This window comes from Rhinoraja longicauda, chromosome 12 (genome assembly GCF_053455715.1).
Source record: "Rhinoraja longicauda isolate Sanriku21f chromosome 12, sRhiLon1.1, whole genome shotgun sequence".
NCBI classification, from domain to species: Eukaryota; Metazoa; Chordata; class Chondrichthyes; order Rajiformes; family Arhynchobatidae; genus Rhinoraja; species Rhinoraja longicauda.
In genome coordinates, this window is record NC_135964.1 from 31,689,256 (window position 1) to 31,710,804 (window position 21,549).

At 47.2% G+C, this 21,549-nt stretch overlaps 2 protein-coding genes across 10 annotated transcripts in view; one reads left to right on the forward strand and one right to left on the reverse strand.

The window, feature by feature from the left end:
• LOC144598870 (plastin-2-like) overlaps positions 1-14,333 on the reverse strand; it is a 78,101-nt gene extending 63,768 nt beyond the window's left edge. The window contains exon 1 of one of the 2 annotated variants that reach the window (XM_078409400.1): positions 14,040-14,267. The gene's annotated coding sequence lies outside the window, so the exon portion shown is untranslated. Of the gene's footprint in view, positions 1-14,039 lie in introns of both variants that reach the window. The other variant, XM_078409401.1, reaches the window with a different exon arrangement.
• Positions 14,334-14,493: 160 nt separating this feature from the next.
• Positions 14,494-21,549, forward strand: part of lrrc63 (leucine rich repeat containing 63) — a 37,486-nt gene continuing 30,430 nt past the window's right edge. For 5 of the 8 annotated variants that reach the window (XR_013547917.1, XR_013547916.1, XM_078409402.1 and 2 more), the window contains exons 1-3: positions 14,494-14,719; positions 15,665-15,850; positions 16,426-16,535. Coding sequence is in view for 6 of the 8 variants with exons in the window: in XM_078409402.1 (XP_078265528.1) it covers positions 16,475-16,535 (61 nt within the window). In the remaining 2 variants the exon portion in view is untranslated. Of the gene's footprint in view, positions 14,775-15,664; positions 15,851-16,425; positions 16,536-21,549 lie in introns of all 8 variants that reach the window. The other 3 variants (XM_078409404.1, XM_078409405.1, XM_078409406.1) reach the window with 3 other exon arrangements.

Genomic DNA, 21,549 nt, shown 5'->3' on the forward strand with positions numbered 1-21,549 from the left:
CGGAGGGAGGAGGGGAGGGGGAGGGAGGGGGAGGGGAGGGGGGAAGGGGGGAGGGGGGAGGGAGGGGGGTAGGGGGAGGGAGGGGGTGTGGGGGAGGGAGGGGGGAGGGAGGGAGGGGGGAGGGGAGGGGAGGGGGGAGGGAGAGGGAGGTGGGTAGGGGGGAGGGAGGGGGGAAGGGAGGGAGGGGGACCTCCCCTTTTCCCAGTACCCCTCTTTCCCCATTGGGCCCGTCCTCATAGGGTTTCCATTGTAACCGGGAGGAGGGGGAGGGAGGGAGGAGGGAGGTGTGGAGGGATGAGGGGAGGGGGAGGGAGGGAGGGGAGGGGGGGAGGGGGGAGGGAGCGGGGTAGGGGGGGAGAGGGAGGGAGGGGAGGGGGAGGGGGGAGGGAGGGGAACCTCCCCTTTTCCCAGTTCCCCCCTTTCCCCGTTGGGCCCGTCCTCGTAGGGTTTCCATTGTAATCGGGAGGACGGGAGGGAGGGAAGGGGGAGGGAGGGAGGAGGGAGGGAGGTGGGAGGTGTGGAGGGATGAGGGGAGGGGGAGGGAGGGGGGGGAGGGGAGGGGGGAAGGGGGGGAGAGGGAGGGAGGGGAGGGGGAGGGGGGAGGGAGGGGAACCTCCCCTTTTCCCAGTTCCCCCCTTTCCCCGTTGGGCCCGTCCTCGTAGGGTTTCCATTGTAACCGGGAGGACGGGAGGGAGGGAAGGGGGAGGGAAGGGGGAGGGAGGGAGGAGGAAGGTGTGGAGGGAGGAGGGGAGGGGGAGGGAGGGGGGAGGGGGGAGGGGATGGGGAGGGAGAGGGGAGGGAGGGGGGTAGGGGGGGAGGGGGAGGGAGGGGGGAGGGGAGTGGGGAAGGGGGGAGGAGGGGGACCTCCCCTTTTCCCAGTACCCCTCTTTCCCCATTGGGCCCGTCCTCGTAGGGTTTCCATTGTAACCGGGAGGAGGGGAGGGAGGGAAGGGGAGGGAGGAGGAAGTTGTGGAGGGAGGAGGGGAGGGGGAGGGAGGGGGAGGGGGGAGGGAGAGGGGTAGGGGGGGAGAGGGAGGGAGGGGAGGGGAAGGAGGGAGGGGGAGGGAGGGGGAGGGGAGGGGGGAGGGAAGGGGGGAGGAGGGGGACCTCCCCTTTTCCCAGTACCCCTCTTTCCCCGTTGGGCCCGTCCTCGTAGGGTTTCCATTGTAACCGGGAGGAGGGGAGGGAGGGAAGGGGAGGGAGGGAGGAGGAAGTTGTGGAGGGAGGAGGGGAGGGGGAGGGAGGGGATGGGGAGGGGGGGAAGGAGAGGGGAGGGATGGGGTGGGTGGGGAAGGAGGGGGGGGGGGAGGGAGGGGGAGGGAGGGGGCCCGTCCTCGTAGGGTTTCCATTGTAACTGGGATGGGGGGAGGGAGGGAGGAGGGAGGTGTGGAGGGAGGAGGGGAGGGGGAGGGGAGGGGGGAAGGGGAGGGGGAAGGGGGGAGGGGGTAGGGGAGGGAGGGGGATCTCCCCTTTTCCCAGTACCCCTCTTTCCCCGTTGGGCCCGTCCCCGTTGGGTTTCCATTGTAACCGGGAGGGGGGGAGGGAGGGTGGAAGGAGGGGGGAGGGGGAGAGTGATGGAAGGGTGGAGGGAGGGGGGAGGGAGTGGGGGAGGGTGGGATGGAGGGAAGGAGGGAGGGGGGGAGTTAGGGGTTGAGTGGTGATGGAGGTTGGGATTGAGGGGGGAGGGAGGGGGGGAGGGAGTGGGGATGGAGGTGGGAAGGAGGGGGGAGGAAGGGGTTGAGGGGGGAAGTGGGACCTCCCCTTTTCCCAGTACCCCTCTTTCCCCCACCACCAAGCCCCCTCCGCAACGACCCCTGTTGTCCCCCTCCCCAGTCCCCATTCTCAGACCCCCCCCCATTCTCTCTCTCCCCCAGACACACTCTCAGTGCTTTTTTCGAAACACTTGCCCCGGTGGCCCACGAGCATAGGGGCCCAATGCTGATCTGTGTATGTTAAGTGACTTGCAATAAAAAAAAATACTTTAAAAAACAATCAGCTGCTTATTGCAACAATGTTGCAACCATCTCACACAAGCATTGTGACGTCACAAGCTGAAGACCTTGAAAAAAAAGGTTAAAAATAAAAAAATGTAAATTTGTAAAGAGTAGACACCCAATAGCAGCTGCTTGTCCATTGTGACGTCACACGCTGAAGACTAAATCCGCACCGCAGCGCCCCCTATAGGACCATCAATAATTCATGGGGGGGGGGGGGCAGCGCTTTAAAACCTCTGTAACTTAACAAATATGCGTCCGAATTAAAAACAAACATCATTTTCCAGCAGATGTCCCCTTGGTGATTAAGGCTGCGCAAAAATCTTGGCGCTACGGTTTACCGTTTTGGAGAAATCAGCGAAATAAAATATACATACATATATATTACCATACAAGATCTGAGTTTTAGTAGTATACTAGCACAAGTGTGCCCGTTGGGCCCGTCCTCGTAGGGTTTCCATTGTAACCGGGAGGGGAGTGGGGGGGAGGGAAGGGGGAGGGAGGAGGGAGGTGTGGAGGGGAGGGGGAGGGGGGAGGGGAGGGGGGAAGGGGGGAGGGGAGGGGGGAAGGGAGGAGGGAAGGGGGGGAGGGAGAGGGGAGGGAGGGGGAGGGAAGGGGGACCTCCCCTTTTCCCAGTACCGCTCTTTCCCCGTTGGTCCCGTCCTCGTAGGGTTTCCATTGTAACCGGGAGGGGAGTGGGGGGAAGGGAAGGGAGGAGGGAGGTGTGGAGGGGGGAGGGGAGGGGGAGAGAGGGGGAGGGGAGGGGGGAGGGGAGGGAGGGGGTATGGGGGAGGGAGGGGGGAAGGGGGGAGGGAGGGGGACCACCCATTTTCCCAGTACCCCTCTTTCCCCTTTGGGCCCGTCCTCGTAGGGTTTCCATTGTAACCGGGAGGCGGGGAGGGAGGGGGGAGGGAGGAGGGAGGTGTGGAGGGAGGAGGGGAGGGAAGGGGGTGGAGGGGAGGGGGAAGGGGGGGAGGGGGGAAGGGGGGGAGGTGGAAGGAGGGGGGAAGGGGGGAGGGAGGGGGACCTCCCCTTTTCCCAGTACCCCTCTTTCCCCATTGGGCCCGTCCTCGTAGGGTTTCCATTGTAACCGGGAAGCGGGGAGGGAGGGGAGAGGGAGGGAGGAGGGGAGGCGATCGGAGGGGGGAGGGGAGGGGGAAGGGGTGGGAGGGGAGGGGGGAAGGGGGGAGGGAGGGGGGAGGGAGGGGGACCTCCCCTTTTCCCAGTACCCCTCTTTCCCCGTTGGGCCCGTCCCCGAGGGGTGAGGGAGGTGGGGAGGGATGGGGAGTTAGTTGGGGAGGAGGGGGGGAGGGAGTGGGGATGGAGGTGGGAAGGAGTGGGGAGGAAGGGGTTGAGGGGGGAAGGGGGACCTCCCCTTTCTTTTTTCGAAACAGTTGCCCCGGTGGCCCACGAGCATAGGGGCCCCATGCTGATCTGTGTATGTTAAGTGACTTGCAATAAAAAACACAACTTTAAAAAACAATCAGCTGCTTTTCGCAACAATGTAGAACCCATCTCACACAAGCATTGTGACGTCACAAGCTGAAGACCTTGAAAAAAAGGTTAAAAATAAAAAGATGTAAATTTGTAAAGAGTAGACACCCAATAGCAGCTGCTTGTCCATTGTGACATCACACGCTGAAGGGGGGGGGGAGGGGGGGTCAGCTTGAGCTCATCTCACAGGGGCATTGTGACATCACAAGCTGAAGACCTTCAATAAATCCGCACCACAGCGCCCCCTATAAATTAGGGGGGGGGGGGGGGAGCGCTTTAAAACCTCTGTAACTTAAAAAACATGCGACCGAATTAAATAAAAAATAATTTTCCAGCAGATAACCGCGTGGTGATTAAGGTGGTGCAAAAATCGTGGCGCTACGGTTCACCGTTTTGACGAAATCAGAGAAACCGTTGTTACGCGCATACCAGGTCAAACCCAAAAAAAATATATACACAAGATCTGAGTTTTAATAGTATACTAGAACAAGTGTGCCCGTTGGAAGCGGGCCCTTTGGGCCCGTCCCCACTCCCCCCATTCTCTCCTCCCCCAGCCCTACTCTTACCCGTTTTGTGATGACAGATGTTGTGGTATTTGTTGAGGGGGGAGAGAGTGAGTTGGGAGGGGGGGGTGGTTTGCGGGGAGATGTTCTCCCGGTTTTTGGAGAGAGGAGAGAAGCAAGGGGAGAGAGGAGAGGTGTGCCGGTGATCGCGGGCTTGCTCCTCTAACGGCGTTCATTGTTTTTGTGCGTGTGAGGATATTCCGCGCATGCGTGTTGAGTACTGAGTGTGGAGATTCCGCGCATGCGTACTGAGCACTGCCGGACCGCAGCGCCCCCCTTCTGTCAAAACTTCGATAAATGAGGGGGGGCAGCGCCTTTAGACCTCTGTAACTTAAATAATACGCGTCCGAATTAAATAAAAACATCATTTTCCAGCAGCGAACCGCATGCTGATTAATGCGGTTTAAAAATCGTGGCGCTACGGCTCACCGTTTTTCCGGAATTTCCTTCAGCCGACATCAGTGGAATATATATACAAAAACGGTACAAGATCTGAGTTTTAGTAGTATATAGATAGATTGATATATATATATATATATATGTGTATATACGTACACACACATATATATATATATACATACTAATCAATATACATACATATGTATGTATGTATATATATGCATACATATGTACGTATGTATGTATCTGAGATTTGGTTATGGAAATACAGCCAAGACGGTAAATGATAGCGCCACAATTTTAGCACCACTTTAATCACCATTGTCCTGGCGACGCCGTACAACAAGTTTCATTCAAATTGGTGTTATTTTTTTAAGTTAGAAAGATTTTAAAGTTAATAAATTACCTTTTAAACCGATTTCTTAGCATGTTCAGTGTGTGTCTGAGATTTGGTGATTGAACTACAGCCAAAACGGTACACGATAACACCACAATTTTAGCACCACCTTAATCACCATTGTCCCTTTAAAACAAGTTTCGTTCAAATTGATCTTATATTTTAAAAGTTAGAGACATTTTAAAGTTTGTCTGTGAAATTCAGTGCCACAGAAGACTCTAGAGGCCGTCAATGGATATTTTGAAGGCAGAGATTGATAGATTCTTGATTAGTACAGGTCTTAAGGGTTATGGGGAAAAGATAGGAGAATGGGGTTTAGAGTGAAAGATAGATCAGCCATGATTGAATGGCGGAAAAGACTTGATGGGCCGAAGGGCCTAATTCTGCTTCTATCACTTATGACCTTATGAAACTGCCATGATGTAGTCACTGGATCATTCATGCTTGGGTGATAGTAACAGGAAACATTGAGTAGAAATTCTAAAAATTCCCAGGTGCCTGGGTGTTCTGTGTGAACAGGCATGAGCAGTTATGCTGCAGTCATTGACATTCAGGCTACCCTTGTTCCGCTCCAAGAGTCAGAAGCAGCTGCAGCAAAGTTAAGCAAGGTGTTGATGTAATCCCCACCAGCATGAGCCAGATGTATGACCTATGCCTTAATACTATCAGTCCAGAGACACTTTAACGATGGGCTTCATGGACAATGAACATGCTGCTCATCATAGGTAGACACAAAATGCTGGAGTAACTCAGCGGGTCAGGAGGCATCTTAGGAGGGAAGGAATGTGTGACGTTTCTGGTCGAGACCCTTCTCCAGACTCTCTCTGCTCCCCCTCTGTACTCTCTCACTGCTCCCCCTCTGTGACACATCTTGCTGCTCATCATAACAGAATGGCAGATCACATGATTGATTCATTTTATATATTTTGCATTTTATTATCCTTCTAACTGGATATAGTTTCAGATATTTAAAAATAAAATTGCATGGCTTATTCTAGTGATTTTCCCTGCGGGTACCTAAGGCTTTATTTCGCTTAAAAGATGAGAGCAGTGGTAACCTTCACTGTTATCAATTCTGCTTATGTGAGCTTGCCAAAGAGACTGGTGTTTACAGGCCAGTCCATCATTTCATGCAATGGAACAAAGGAGTTTGCTCGAGACTTCAGAAGGCAGTCAATGCTCAAAAATTGTGGGAGTCTGGGGTCTTTATGATCCCAAGTGAGTACACACAGTATATTTGGACAGCTTTGATTAAATCATGGGTTGCATACCCATTGGATTTTTACTGAGCAATGGGGTTTGAAGCCATGAATCAGTAAAATAACAATGCACCTGCAAGTTTTCAGGATCCAGGTTGATGGGCTAGCATCTAAAGTGTAACTTCTTTGCCATGTTCAAAAAGCTAATTGACTGCAGTTCACTCCCTCAACTGGGAGCCCGTTTCGGTACATATGACAATTAAAGTTTCTTGATTCTCTTGAAAGGTGAGTTGAACATTACTGTCAGTGCTCCCTAAACCCCACATCAACATACTTGCCATCAAAGCACAGACTCTCAAGGAACAAACTGCACTGATGCACATCGGCAGGACTGGAACTAATGTCCATTGCAGGCAGGTTGCTGGTTCTTTTAGAGAATTTAAAACAGGTTTTTCAAAGTGATGGGAATCAGACGACAGCAAAGCAGGTCTGAAAATGGAAGGCAGAAAATTAATGAATTTGGGAGACAATGCAAACCAATGTTGGAAAATAGATTTTAAAATGAAACTGTATTTCGCAGTATATACCTAAATACATGGAGTATTATAACCAGATTAAAGTTCTTACTGGCACATAAAACTATAATATTATAGCTATTAACATGGCACGAAGAGAAACAGGAGTGGTAGTTTAACATTTCTGATTATAGGGACTTTACATTTGAGTAATGAAGATAAATAAAAGAAGATGTGAGAGTATCGGTGAAAGACACAATCATAGGTCATGACAAGAGCTCATGTGTTAGAGTGATCATCAAATGAGGCTCCATGGGTCAAAGTAAAGCACAAGAGGGATAGCCAGACTGTTGGGAGTGCACCAAGGATCACCATAAGCCTGAGGAAAACAGAAGGGCAAATTTCTGACCTGCAAAAGGAAGGGAAGGTGGGTGGAATTTCAATTACCCTATTGTTAATTGGAATCAGCGTCAAAAGTAGAGAAGGCACCAAATTCTTAAAATGCGTGCAGCAGAACATTTTAACAGCAAGGTATGCAGCAATTCCAGATATAAGAAAATAACTGCAGATGCTGGTACAAATCGAAGGTATTTATTCACAAAATGCTGGAGTAACTCAGCAGGTCAGGCAGCAGCTCGGGAGAGAAGGAATGGGTGACGTTTCAGGTCGAAACCCTTCTTCAGACTGATGTCAGGGGGGCGGGACAAAGGAAGGATATAGGTGGAGACAGGAAGATAGAGGGAGATCTGGAAAGGAGGAGGGGAAGAGAGGGACAGAGGAACTATCTAAAGTTGGAGAAGTTGATGTTGCCCAGGCAAACTGCCCAGGCGAAATATGAGGTGCTGTTCCTCCAATTTCCGGTGGGCCTCACTATGGCACTGGAGGAGGCCCATGACAGAAAGGTCAGACTGGGAATGGGAGGGGGAGTTGAAGAGCTCGGCCACCGGGAGATCAGTTTGGTCAATGCGGACCGAGCGCAGGTGTTCAGCGAAGCGATCGCCGAGCCTGCGCTTGGTTTCGCCGATGTAAATAAGTTGACATCTAGAGCAGCGGATGCAATAGATGAGGTTGGAGGAGGTGCAGGTGAACCTTTGTCTCACCTGGAAAGACTGTTTGGGTCCTTGGATGGAGTTGAGGGGGGAGGTAAAGGGACAGGTGTTGCATCTCGTGCGGTTGGGGAGGGGAGGGGATGAGAAGATATGGCCAGTGGTGGGGTCCCGTTGTAGGTGACGGAAATGTTGGCGGATGATTTGTTGGATCCGCTGGCTGGTGGGGTGGAATTCCAGATATAGCTTTACAAAATGAATACAACCAGATAAAAGGAATATCAATGGAGGATTTTTTTTTTATAGTGCTTGTAATCAGATTTAGTACAGTTATAGACAGGAATAGTGGTAAATAGAACTCCCAGTCTGAGATTGATCCTGAAAGAAATGGACTATAAACATCTACTTCAAGGTGTTGATGGAAGGGCTGATGAGGATTAGACGGAGCAGAATTTATCGGGTGTAGACAAGGTTTCCTTAAATAGTATGTAGATAGTTCAACTCAAGGAGAGATCATACTGGACCTTGTATTGAATAACAAGCCTGACAGGTGACTGATGTTGTGGAAGAAGAATTTGGAGATTGTGCTCACAACTTCATAAGTTTTAAGATTTTGAATAGGTACAGGTCTGGATGTTGGGGGAAGGTACTTAATTGGGGCATGACAGATTACAATGTCATTAGGCAGGAACTAAGGAGGGTAGATTGGGAGCAGTTGTTATTGGGTATATCCACAAATGATGTGTGGGAGTCAGTCAAAGGCCAGCTGATCAAAGTGCAGGATCAGCATGTTCCAGTAAGGAGGAGGGATAAGGACAACAAGGTAATGGAACCGTGGATGACCAAGGAGGTTGGAAACTAATTCAGAAAGGAAAACGGTGCGTATGTCAGGTTTAAAAAGGAAAGAATTCAAACAGGCCAAAGGGCCAAATGGGGCCATGTATAATTGGCGAGACTGATTAAGAAAAATCCCGTGTTTTTATACATACATTAAAAATAAGAGGGTAACCAGGAAGAAGGTAAGGCCGCTCAAAGATGAAGGAAGGAAGATAGACACAAAGTGCTAGAGTAACTCTGCAAGTCAGGCAGCATGTCTGGAGAAAAAGCATTGGTGATGTTTCAGGTCAGGTCCTTTCTTCAAACTGAAAGTAGGGGCTGGGGATGAAGAGTTGGAGTCGAGAAAAGACCTGGACCAATCAGGGCCAACCACAAATGATCTCAGGCAGGGTGGTGTCTGGTGAGTCCATTGTTGGCTAGCGAAGGTGTAATATCAAGAGGAAAACAAAGTGGAGAACTGGGAGACCGGCTAGGATGGAGGAAGGGGACAAGCGGGGAAGGGGAGCGGATGTTAGCAGAAGTTATTTAAAATTAGAGAATTCAATGTTCATACCACTTGATTTTAAGCTACCCAAGCAAAATATGAGGTGCTGTTCCACCAATTTGCGTGTGGCCTCACTCTGGCAATGGAGGAGGCCCAGGACATAAAGGTCAGTATGGGAATGGGAAAGGGAATTGTGCTAAGTCATTGTGATTCTAACAAAGTCAAATGACGTGGGCACTGGGCAGGTTTCATAGACCTGCACGGGAAGGTAGATGCTCCTGCCCCCATGGGTCTCGGGCAGATGAGGCTCGTCAGCCTGGGAAGGTAGTCCATCGAGGAGAGGGAAAATTCTGATCTAAAACCTTCACTGCCTTGTGGCCATATCCAGTCATGGAAAAGGCTCCAGGAGTAAACCTCCAGAAAATCCGGAGTCGGAGTGCCGAAGACAGTTCGTCATTGTCTACAAACTCGTTCTGGCAGCTCCTGCGATGGCGCTGGTGCCAAACTGTAACGGCTCTGCTGTTCCTTTGGATCAATCAGCGACGTGGAGAGGGGGGACGTGCTGCTTGGGCAACAGCCTGTCCTTCATATGACATCGCCCAGGCTTGCATCCGACCACACATCACTGCAAATGACATACACATCCAAGAGTCCTTAGATGTCTCCCAGGAAAAGAATAAATTACAAAATAAACCCATGCTCCTGAAGAACTTGGAATGGGAGTACAAGAAAATCCAGTTATAGTCCTTATTGGGAGTATGTTTTATTATTTCCTCAGTTCCTTCTGAAAGAGACACCTGAATCTAAAACATTTTTGTTCATCTCATTTCTGCCTCTTATTGCCAATCGTCTTAAATCTGCGTGCTCCACGTGTCAATCCTTCTAGCAATGGTAGTATTTGCCTTCACTTTCCCCACCCCATTTCTACAATCCCTTGATGGATTTGAATGCTTCTATCCAATACCTCCTTGCCTTTTCCGTTCTTAAAGCATGATCCCAGCTTCTCCAATCTGTCTACAGAAGTCCCTCATCCTTTGGACATATTATTTCTGATTCCTTTCTGGGGCCTTACCCGAAGAAGTCGACAAGAGTTGGATACAATACTCCAGTTGTGGCCAATCCAATGTTTTCTCCTCCTTGATTTTGTACTATTCAGGGCAATCCTTCCCTGATCTAGCAAAATGACTTCTACTTCAGAGGCTGACTCCTAGCTCTCTGACACCTCTTATAGACAATAGACAATAGACAATAGGTGCAGGAGTAGGCCATTCAGCCCTTCGAGCCAGCACCGCCATTCAATGCGATCATGGCTGATCACTATCAATCAGTACCCCGTTCCTGCCTTCTCCCCATACCCCCTCACTCCGCTATCCTTAAGAGCTCTATCCAGCTCTCTCTTGAAAGCATCCAACGAACTGGCCTCCACTGCCTTCTGAGGCAGAGAATTCCACACCTTCACCACCCTCTGACTGAAAAAGTTCTTCCTCATCTCCGTTCTAAATGGCCTACCCCTTATTCTCAAACTGTGGCCCCTTGTTCTGGACTCCCCCAACATTGGGAACATGTTATCTGCCTCTAATGTGTCCAATCCCCTAATTATCTTATATGTTTCAATAAGATCCCCCCTCATCCTTCTAAATTCCAGTGTATACAAGCCCAATCGCTCCAGCCTTTCAACATACGACAGTCCCGCCATTCCGGGAATTAATCTAGTGAACCTACGCTGCACGCCCTCCATAGCAAGAATATCCTTCCTCAAATTTGGAGACCAAAACTGCACACAGTACTCCAGGTGCGGTCTCACCAGGGCCCGGTACAACTGTAGAAGGACCTCTTTGCTCCTATACTCAACTCCTCTTGTTACGAAGGCCAACATTCCATTGGCTTTCTTCACTGCCTGCTGAACCTGCATGCTTCCTTTCATTGACTGATGCACTAGGACACCCAGATCTCGTTGAACTCCCCCTCCTCCTAACTTGACACCATTCAGATAATAATCTGCCTTTCTATTCTTACTTCCAAAGTGAATAACCTCACACTTATCTACATTAAACTGCATCTGCCATGTATCCGCCCACTCACACAACCTATCCAGGTCACCCTGCAGCCTTATTGCATCTTCCTCACAATTCACACTACCCCCCAACTTAGTATCATCTGCAAATTTGCTAATGGTACTTTTAATCCCTTCTCTCTGGATCATGGCCTGATCACCGAACATTACGCCTTTGTCTCCTGAACAGATGTTTACTTCGCCTTCTTTGGGGATCTTTCCTCTACAGCTTATCCTCAAATCCCTTAGCCCCACAGAGCTCACATCTCCCTGCTCCCCAGGTGCCACAGATTTGTCCTGGTAGACAAATCATTTCAGCTAGTTCTGGTCCTACAGAATTTGGACGCGACTCTTTCTCCCATGATCCTCTGTATTTCCATTCACATCCATGACACCTCTCATGCCCAATGTCGTTTTGAATTTCCAATCTTCTGGTCCCAAACACAACTCATCTTCACCGCGGGCATCCAAAGCCTCTACATTTCCATCCCACACCGGTGTCTGAGGGCACTCTGCACCCATCTGGCCCTTCCCCATCACCACTCTCCTTCACCTAATTGAACTTGTTTCCACATTGAACAACTTCTCCTCCAGATCAAACGTAACAGAATCCACACGCTTCCAAGCTATGCCTGTCTCTGCGTGAGAAATGTGGAACAGTTCTCATTTCAGTCCTATTCAGGCCAAATCTTACATCTCCTTTTCCAATATTTTGATGACTGCTTTGGTGGTGCTTCCTGTTCTCATGCAGAACTTGAATCATCACCACTTTTGTTGCCAATTTTCATCCTACTCTCACTTTTATGCTGCTGACTCTGCCTTCCTCAACTACTTAGTTCCATTTCAGGGGATCAATTAGTGATCAATATCCACCTACACTTCCTCCTACCCTCTCAGTCCCTGCAGTTTCATCATATCTTTCGTATTGTCAAGGACAATCCTATTGTGATCTGGCACAAGTTGATCAGTTAGAGTCCTACCTCAGGTTCAACAGCTGGAATCCTAGTTCAGCAAAGGAATACGGCAGATTATCTCTTGCGCAAGCGTGAATTTGATTTCCAGTTGTGTTTTTGCATTCATGTCCTATTTTCTACTGTGTTTTATAATGAATAAATAATTTGTTTTGTATGTTGCGCATTAGTTAAAGGTCCGGGGGGGGGGGGGGGGGGGGGGGGGGGGAGAGAGTGGATGCTGTCAAATGCTTTCTCGAAATCAACAAAGTTGATGTATATCTGTCTCTGCCACTCTGTACACTGTTCTATAATGTCTGGTCAATGCATCCCCTCCCACCACAAAATCCTGCCTGCTCTTTCCTGAGCTGTTTGTCTACTGCTTCTGAGGTACGTTGTATTATAATCTTTGCCAGAATCTTGCTTGGAATTGATAGAAGAGTGATCCCTCTCCAATTATTACACTCTCTTAAGTTGCCTTTCTTTGGTATCCTAATAGTGGCTCCTTCTGACCAGTCATCGGGTATCTCCTTTCTTTCCCAAATAGCTGTGAAAAGTGGTACAAATACTTTGGCTGCAAGTTCTGGGTCCGCCTTAAACAGTTCTGCATTGAGGTTATCTTGGCCAGGGGCTTTTCCACTTTTAAGGGACTTAATGGCTATAACAATTTCCTCCTTAGTTGGCGATTCAGTGCTAATATCTAGAGGGGAGGGGTGGAATTGTGCAAAGATGACCTTCTGTGGTATAATAAGGATTCTTACCTTTGACTACCGACTTTGTGTGAAACATTTTATGACAGTAGAGTGACAAGTATATTGTGCAAGATACAATTTGTTATTGATTTGAAGGAAATGTTGTGTTAACATCCTGGCTGCAAATTCTGCATAAAAATGCTGCGAAAATACTGTATCTATGAGTGGAAGCATGGGGAGTGCTGAGTATGGTTCTACCACCCTCTACACTGCCCCCCCCCACCCCCACCCCCACCACTCCCGTCTGACAATAATTAAAGCTTTTCTTATATTTTCTTATAATTAAAGCTTTGCTTGGTTTACCTTTAACCGTTATGTTGTTGTCTGTTTTAAGAAACGAACTTTAACACCAACATGCAGGTCTATGCTAAAGGACACAAGACGTTTGTTGTGATCACTTCAATGGTTTTATTGGGAAATGCCACCCTTCCATACTGAGGGGCTGGAACTATATGGAAAGGAAATATTGGTGTAAAATGACATCATATGAATCTTGTGAATAACTTGAATGATCTTTCTTACTGTGAACAGTAACACACAAATGTACTGTATTATAAATGTATTACTCATGACACAAATTGTATTGCACTCTGCGCAAAAAATCAGAAACCATCTTCATCATCTCATGTCCCACTACATGTCGTGTTCTCAATCCCATTCTCTTCTAAAGGATGCCATCTCATTTGCTAAACACTTCTGTCACAAAGCAAAACATAATCTGATAAACTTTGCATAAATAACTCATTCTGGTTAATTTTACGCTGATAACCTCTTCTCAGCCCTCTGCACTTAGGATATCCATACATAGTGTAGTAATGCAGCAGGACAGCCATTGCATTTTAGTAAATGGTGGGAAAATTTACCAGCTAATCAAGGACCAGACCAGCTCTAAGCCTTGACATTAAGAATCCTATCAAGTAAACCAATTTTTTTTGGCAAAATGTTCATGCAGACCAAATCCAAATCAACAAAGAAATTGATATAATTGTTACCCAATCACAGCCACAAACTAATGCTTCTAGAACTTATTTTCATATAAAGAACAGTCGATGTACAGGAAATCAATTCAGTCCATGATATATCAGTAACCCTGCTTCAATTTATTTTGCTGCAATGAATGAAGAATATCAGACATCCTTGTCCGCAATGTAAAATGTAACTTACATAAACCTTTTCTATCTTCCACCCTGTATACTTTGAAGTGACCAGTGATTCCTAGCAATGCAGTCAAATAATATACAACCACCTACAATTCGTTTTATTATACCTCTTTTCGTTGTCACGTCAGAGAATTTACAGCAATATATTATATCCTACCTTAAGAAAGCATTACATGATCCATTAACTGGTCAGTACCTGCAAGTGTTCTTCCCTGCACCTGACGAAGTGCTCTGAGCGCTATCCCCTATGCTACTACCCCCTGCGCCGGCCCTTCTGGGTACAAGTTTTCGCCAGTCCATTGCGACAGCCGATACCAAACTGCCCTTCTCCCCCTCAGAAATCACGTACTAGACTTGATCGATGGCATCTGACTGACGTCCCAGCTGCCACAGACCCACCCCTCTTGGGTAAATACATCATTATCGGCCATGAATGCCGCCCCCCTGTTTCGAGTGTTCCGCACACGGGCACCTATCTTTTTGAAGTGCTCAACGGTCTGAACGTGCAGGGGAAAACCGGAGCCTACGGTGCAGGGCTCGCGCTTCACATCAGAGCGAGGCTGCGGCGGTTGCGAGCTCTGTTGCTAGGCAGCGGCGGCTATGGCGGAGTTCTGGCCGTGTGACGGTGACGGCGGCGGCGGCAGCACCAGCAGCAACAGCAACAACAGCAGCAGCAACAGCAACAACAGCAACAGCAACAACAGCAGCAGCAACAGCAACAACCGCAGCAGCAGCAACAGCAACAACCGCAGCAGCAGCAACAGCAACAACCGCAGCAGCAGCAACAGGAGCAGCACGCCGCCGCTCTCTGGTGCGGGGAAAGACGGCCACAGTACCGGCCTGACCTTTAATCGACCGGCTTGGCAGAGGTGGGAGGTAAATGGTGGGCAAGGGGCGAAGTGGTGGTTGAGATGAGGCGGCACGCAGTAAGGTGAGTTAGGCAGGGTCTACTAAGGTGAAGTAGGAGGAGGTGGAATGAAGTGGACATGACTGGAGCGAGATGTGCTGCGTTGGGTTAGGTTAAGTGAACAGGATTGGGTGAGGTAGGTGGGCTAGGCAATCTCAGAGCAGGGGTAGGATAGGATGGGAGAAGATGGGCAAAATTGGGATGGGCAGGGTTAGGGTGGGTTAGGTGAACAGGATTGGGTGAGGTAAGTGGGCTAGGCAAACTTGGGTAAAGTGAGGTGAGCAGGAATGGGATAAGATGGGCAGTTGGGATGGGCAGGATAGGTGTACAGAATTAGCTGAGGCAAGTGGGTTAGGCAGGGTCGAGTAAGGTGATGGATGGGTAGGGTGGGATAAGGCGGACAGCTGGAGTGGGTGGTATAGGTGGGCTGGGGCTGATGAAATGAGGTGAGATGGGGTGGAATAGGATGCTATGAATTGACTAAGTGTAGAGTGCGCAGAGCTAGAGTAAGGTGAATATAGAATGAGCCAGTGTAGAGGCTGCATGACTGGGGTAGGATATGTGAGGTAGAGTGCACATGGAGGATTTTGATCCAATGGGGATAGTTTAAATGACTTTGAACTTGCAAGTGGGTGGGTTCACTTGTTTCCTTGCCTTTTTAGATGCTAGAGCTTGGGAAGTACTATTGAAATGCATTTTGCCATTGAACTATCATGGTCGAGTTAATGATATAGTAGTAGTAGTACACCAGCAACCTTTCCCTTGTGAAATTGTATATTGTCAATATTTTTGGAATGTGAATTGCTATTGTTTGTTTTGTTTGTTTCCTTCCTTCTAAGGACAACAGCACTGAATTTCATTGGTTTGCATTTTGAGCTTCATATCGTTTTCTACTCAACTTTATTTTTTGTCAGGTACCTGGGTGTTCTTTCATACGAAAAAATAAAAAAAGAACTGTTGGAAGAAATCAGTGGGTCAGGCAGTATCCATGTAGGCAAAGGGATTGTTGACATTTCAAGTCAAGACCTTGCATCAGGACTGAGAGTGCAGAAGATAGATAGCCACTGAAGAGAGGTGAGACGGTTGAAAGGTGACACCAGGTAAGGATGGAGATGATTGGCAGATGGGGCCTGATTGGTTGAGGGGAGGAAAGCAGGTGGGAGTGGAATAAAGCCTGGCAAGTGATAGTTGGATACGTGTGAAGGGTGATGGGCTGAAGGGTGGAGTCTGTCAGGCTTTTCCCCACTTGTAAGGCTTTGGCCCACTCCATCTCTTATCACACTTTCTTCACCCTCCCTCCCTCCCACCACCACTCCATCAGTCTAAAGAAGGGTCCTGACCTGGACTGTCGACTGTCCATTCCCTCAACAGATGATGCCTGGCATGCCGTGTTCCTCCAGCATGTTGCTTTTTGCTCAAAATTACGGTTTCAGCAGTTTCTTGTATCAGGATTTGCTGAGGATTTGAAATGCCATTTTTAATGCAAGGTGATTTATTTCTTTTTAAACATTAAAGAATGGTGCCCTTAAACTGTTTATTTTAGATATCAAAAGCGGCTACAGTAAATAAAGGCAAGATGAGTTCCTATTGGAAAGATGCAGAAAAACAATGCCATTTCATTTACCCAATATTTTTTGTATTATTAATATGAAAGTTTGCTTTTGTTTCCATTAAGTGTTTCTTTGTGGTTGCAATAAACCCAGGATATCTGAACAGCGTGCAGCATGTCCAAATGTCCACAACTGCTTCGTAGACCATTGCCACCCAAAGATAGAATTTCATTTGGTAAGTGCATTATTTTCATTGAAGTGAACTGTGGCATTATCTGTACAGTAACAATAAAATGTTTGAGAATGTATCTCTCAAATGCCGCCGAATGGAGCAGTCACTGGCTGTGGCTGAAAAGAAAAGATGCTGGCTGGGCTGCCACGTGACCATCTAGAGGCTAACCATAAGGCACATACCCAGGTCTGATCACCCTGCAGTGGGCCTGCCTAGACTGAGGGTGTCTTGTGATAAAAGGCCGAAACACCCAGTGACGTTGAGGTACACAACTGAAGATGTGCATGTGTAGTGCGATGACATTTTATTTTTGTTATTTCTATTTCTGTGCATTGGAAAATTGATTTGCATTACCATGATCAGTATTGTCATTGCAACATCTCCAAGTTTGCGGATGACACGAAGCTGGGGGGCAGTGTTAGCTGTGAGGAGGATGCTAGGAGGTTGCAAGGTGACTTGGATAGGTTAGGTGAGTGGGCAAATGCATGGCAGATGCAGTATAATGTGGATAAATGTGAGGTTATCCACTTTGGTGACAAGAACAGGAAAGCAAACTATTATCTGAATGGTGGTCGATTAGGAACAGGGGAGATGACAAGAGACCTGGGTGTCGTGGTACACCAGTCATTGAAAGTAGGCATGCAGGTGCAGCAGGCAGTGAAGAAAGCGAATGGTATGTTGGCATTCATAGCGAGGGGATTTGAGTATAGGAGCAGGGAGGTTCTGCTGCAGTTGTACAGGGCATTGGTGAGACCACACCTGGAGTATTGCGTACAGTTTTGGTCTCCTAATCTGAGGAAAGACATTCTTGCCATAGAGGGAGTACAGAGAAGGTTCACCAGATTGATTCCTGACATGGCAGGACTTTCATATGAAGATAGACTCGGCTTGTACTCGCTGGAATTTAGAAGATTGAAGGGGGATCTTATAGAAACTTACAAAATTCTTAAGGGGTTGGACAGGCTAGATGCAGGAAGATTGTTCCCGATGTTGGGGAAGTCCAGAACAAGGGGTCACAGTTTAAGGATAAGGGGGAAGTCTTTTAGGACCGAGATGAGAATGTTTTTTTTCACACAGAGAGTGGTGTATCTGTGGAATTCTCTGCCACAGAGCGTAGTTCATTGGTTATATTTAAGAGGGAGTTAGATGTGGCCCTTGTGGCTAAAGGGCTCAGGGGGTATGGAGAGAAGGAAGGTACAGGATACTGAGTTGGATGATCAGCCATGATCATATTGAATGGCGGTACAGGCTCGAAGGGCCGAATGGCCTACTCCTGCACCTATTTTCTATGTTTCTACTTGTGTGTATGAAAGAACTGCAGATGCTGGTTTAAATCGAAGGTAGACACAAAATGCTGGAGTAACTCAACGGGTCAGGCAGTATCTCTGAAGAGAAGGAATGGGTGATGTTTCGGGTCGAGACCCTTCTTTAATTAGCCTGAAATGCTTAACAATCAGTATTTCCAGCACTTTATGCTTCTAATTCTGAGGGAAGATTTGCACTATTTGCTGCTATTGGTCCCCTTAATGTAACCTAGGAAACATTATTAGTACATGTTAACCTGTGATGATATGCCTTGATATGAGAGGCTATTAGAAACAGAGTAGAACAGTTCTCAATGTTATTTTTCCACCGTTAGGTATCTACGTTCATGCACATGCCCCCTTATCAAAGATTGGAAAATAAGAAAAAAGGGTATTTATAAGTGCGTAATAGCATATGCTTAATAGCATATGCTTAAGAAATCTTGTAAAGCAGATAAGTAATAAAATGTGGAAGTATGATATAACTATTAATAAAATAGCTGAAAGGACAGAATAGAACAGCACAGGGTTTTCTAATGCAATAGGGAGAAGCACATAAAATCTCAATATTAACGATAAAGCAAAGGAATAGAAGCAGAAGTAGCATATAAACTGCTGTTTTGCACCATCCGTAAGTCCATAGTCAGTTGTACACGTCTGCTTTCCTATATTTAAAGATGTATCCATCTTATCCTTGAATATTCTCAACAAAATTTCAAAGACTCACTATTGAGAATAGAACTGTCTACTGTTAATTTTAAATGGCTGACTCTTTATCCTGATACAGTGCCCAGTTCTTTATCTCAAACCAGTCTTTCTTGGGTGTTCAAAAGCTGTGCTGGTACACTGATGGCAATTGGAAATTTAATTATTGATGTTTGCCTTGTTGAGAGGTAGGCCCTGAATTATGAGAAGTGATTATATCATATCATATCATATCTATACAGCCGGAAACAGGCCTATTCGGCCCTCCACGTCCGTGCCGCCCAGCGATCCCCGTACATTAACACTATCCTACACCCACTAGGGCCAATTTTTACATTTACCCAGCCAATTAACCTACATACCTGTACGTCTTTGGAGTGTGGGAGGAAACCGAAGATCACGGAGAAAACCCACGCAGGTCACGGGGAGAACGTACAAACTCCTTACAGTGCAGCACCCGTAGTCAGGATCGAACCTGAGTCTCCGGCGCTGCATTCGCTGTAAAGCAGCAACTCTACCGCTGCGCTACCGTGGATATTTATTGTCAGATGATTGTATATTTTGGGCAAGCGATAGATGATCTTTGTTTTATGGATATTGCATTTAGGCCTTTCATTTTGTATGCTTCAATGTGTGAGTCAACAATGACTGAGTTCAGCTTCCAATCGCATGCCTTTGCAGGTATTATCTGCAAACTGCAGATGGATAACTGAAGTTTGTTAATCTGGATTGAAGGTGGCATAGGTTGAAGATTTCCCATTTGTATTGTAGATTGGCTTAACTTCAGCAGGTGGCTCAAAGTATTGAAGAGTTGTCATTATCATCATCTTTGTAAAATCATCAGAATGAGTGAACCAACATCAACATTTTCTTCCAGATTAACATACCCAGCATTGAGTCCCTGCTTATTCTCATTCATTTCTAAAAGGCAAGCCACATCATTCACATACCTAACACCATCATATCATCATATCATATATATACAGCCGGAAACAGGCCTTTTCGGCCCTCCAAGTCCGTGCCGCCCAGCGATCCCCGTACATTAACACTATCCTACACCCACTAGGGACAATTTCTACATTTTACCCAGCCAATTAACCTACATACCTGTACGTCTTTGGAGTAGATTCTGCTCCAAACTCTATCACAACAGGGGATTATGAGTTGAACAAAGGAAACTATCTGAGGATGTTTCCAAAGCCTCCCTAAAAATAAATGACTTTCCCACTTATTCCTGGGAATCCTTGGCCCTAGACTGCTCAAAATAGAGGAGCATTTGAGAGTGCATTGAGAACCGAGAAACTTTTCACTGAGAGTGAACATAGAAACCTGATATAAATAGTAGAGGGTGTACATCACATACCAAGCTGTCCACCTGCTTCTGCCTCACCTGCAGCAGAACCTGAATGTCCCATATTGGCCTCATTAACCATCTCAAATTCCCCAGGACTATGTTGGAAATAAGTTATCCTTATTCCCAAGGACTACCCTAAAAGAGAGAGATTTTGGTATTGCACAGATCTTCACCTGACTGAGATGAGGTTCTGTTTTTTAATCATCAGAGCATGCAACATGATGGAAATCTGTCAGTGGGAGAGTTTAGTTTAGTTTAGAGTTACAGCAAGGAAACAAGCCCTTCAGCACACCGAGGCTACGTTGACTATCGATCGCTCATTCACACTAGTTCTACATTATTCCACTTTCCCATCCATTCCCTACACATTAGGAGCAACTTAGAGGCCAATTGACCTAAAAATCTGCACATCTTTGGGATATAGGAGGTAACTGGAGCACACGGATGAAACTCACACGGTCACAGAGAGAGCATGCAAACTAGACACAGACATCACCCAAAGTCAGGATTGAACCCAGCTCTCTGGCAATGTGAGGCAGCAGCTTTATCAGCTATGCCACTGTGCTGGCCTTATCATTAATGCATATACTTTGAGGAAAGCTGATTTCTTTGAAAGCCCATCATAAACTTATGTGATCAACTTATTTTTTTCTCCTTGCTAAGTGCAGAACTGTCAATTGCTAATCACTGAGTAGATCAGTTTCAGCATATTCTCATATTGGGATGAACCATAACACATCCAGCATCATTCTCATGCGACATGTGGTGTTGCAGCTCAAGCAAATGTCTGTGAAAGTAGTTCCTGTCCTGAGACCATTCTGAAACCCTCTGGGAGTTTAATGATAGACTAACTGGGTGTAGGAGAAAATGTGGAATTCTGTCTGTTCAAGTATCATTGCTCTCTTAAGCCCTTTGCTCAATCTGTTTAGAAGAATTTGTTCATGGATCCTGTGTAAAGGGAGGAGCAATGTGTTGTTAACTTCAGGGATTATCTACTAGTTTCCTAACTTTAAATGGGGGGGGGGTCATTTTGTTGGGATAACTATTCTGTACACCATATCTTCCCATAAGATAATTTTCTTCAGGATGTATCCCGTCACCACCTGTTTCCCCCAGTTTAGATACTAACAGGTCATTGTTCAGCTCTTTTGAGAGGGAAGATAAAAATCAATAGCTGTTGAAAAGCTTTTGGGAAATTTCATAAAGTTAACTGGCTACTGGTATTTCACACATATTGGTGTCTGAGTTAATTAGAACCTGAGCAGCAGTAGCATCAACAATGATGGTTGGTGATAATATTGCTTATGTATCCCAACCGATGGCTTGTTTGTGTAAAGTTAAATGAATTGATGATATTGAGCCACCTTCCTTTCTTATCAAATTCCACCACCTGCAGCCCTTTGTTTTCTCCACTTGTCACTTCTAGCCTTTGTGACTTTCTCCACCCTCTCCTACACCTGTCAATTAACCCATTCCTTTCCTGGATCCACCTATCACTTGTTCTTGCCTTGCCCCACTTCTCTTTCTACTAGCTATCTCCCAACTACCCCAGTCTTGAAGGGAGGTCCTGTCTCAAAACACTCACTATCCATTTCTCCACATGTGTTGCCTGACTTGCTGAGTTCCTCCATCGGTTATTATTACTCAAGATTCC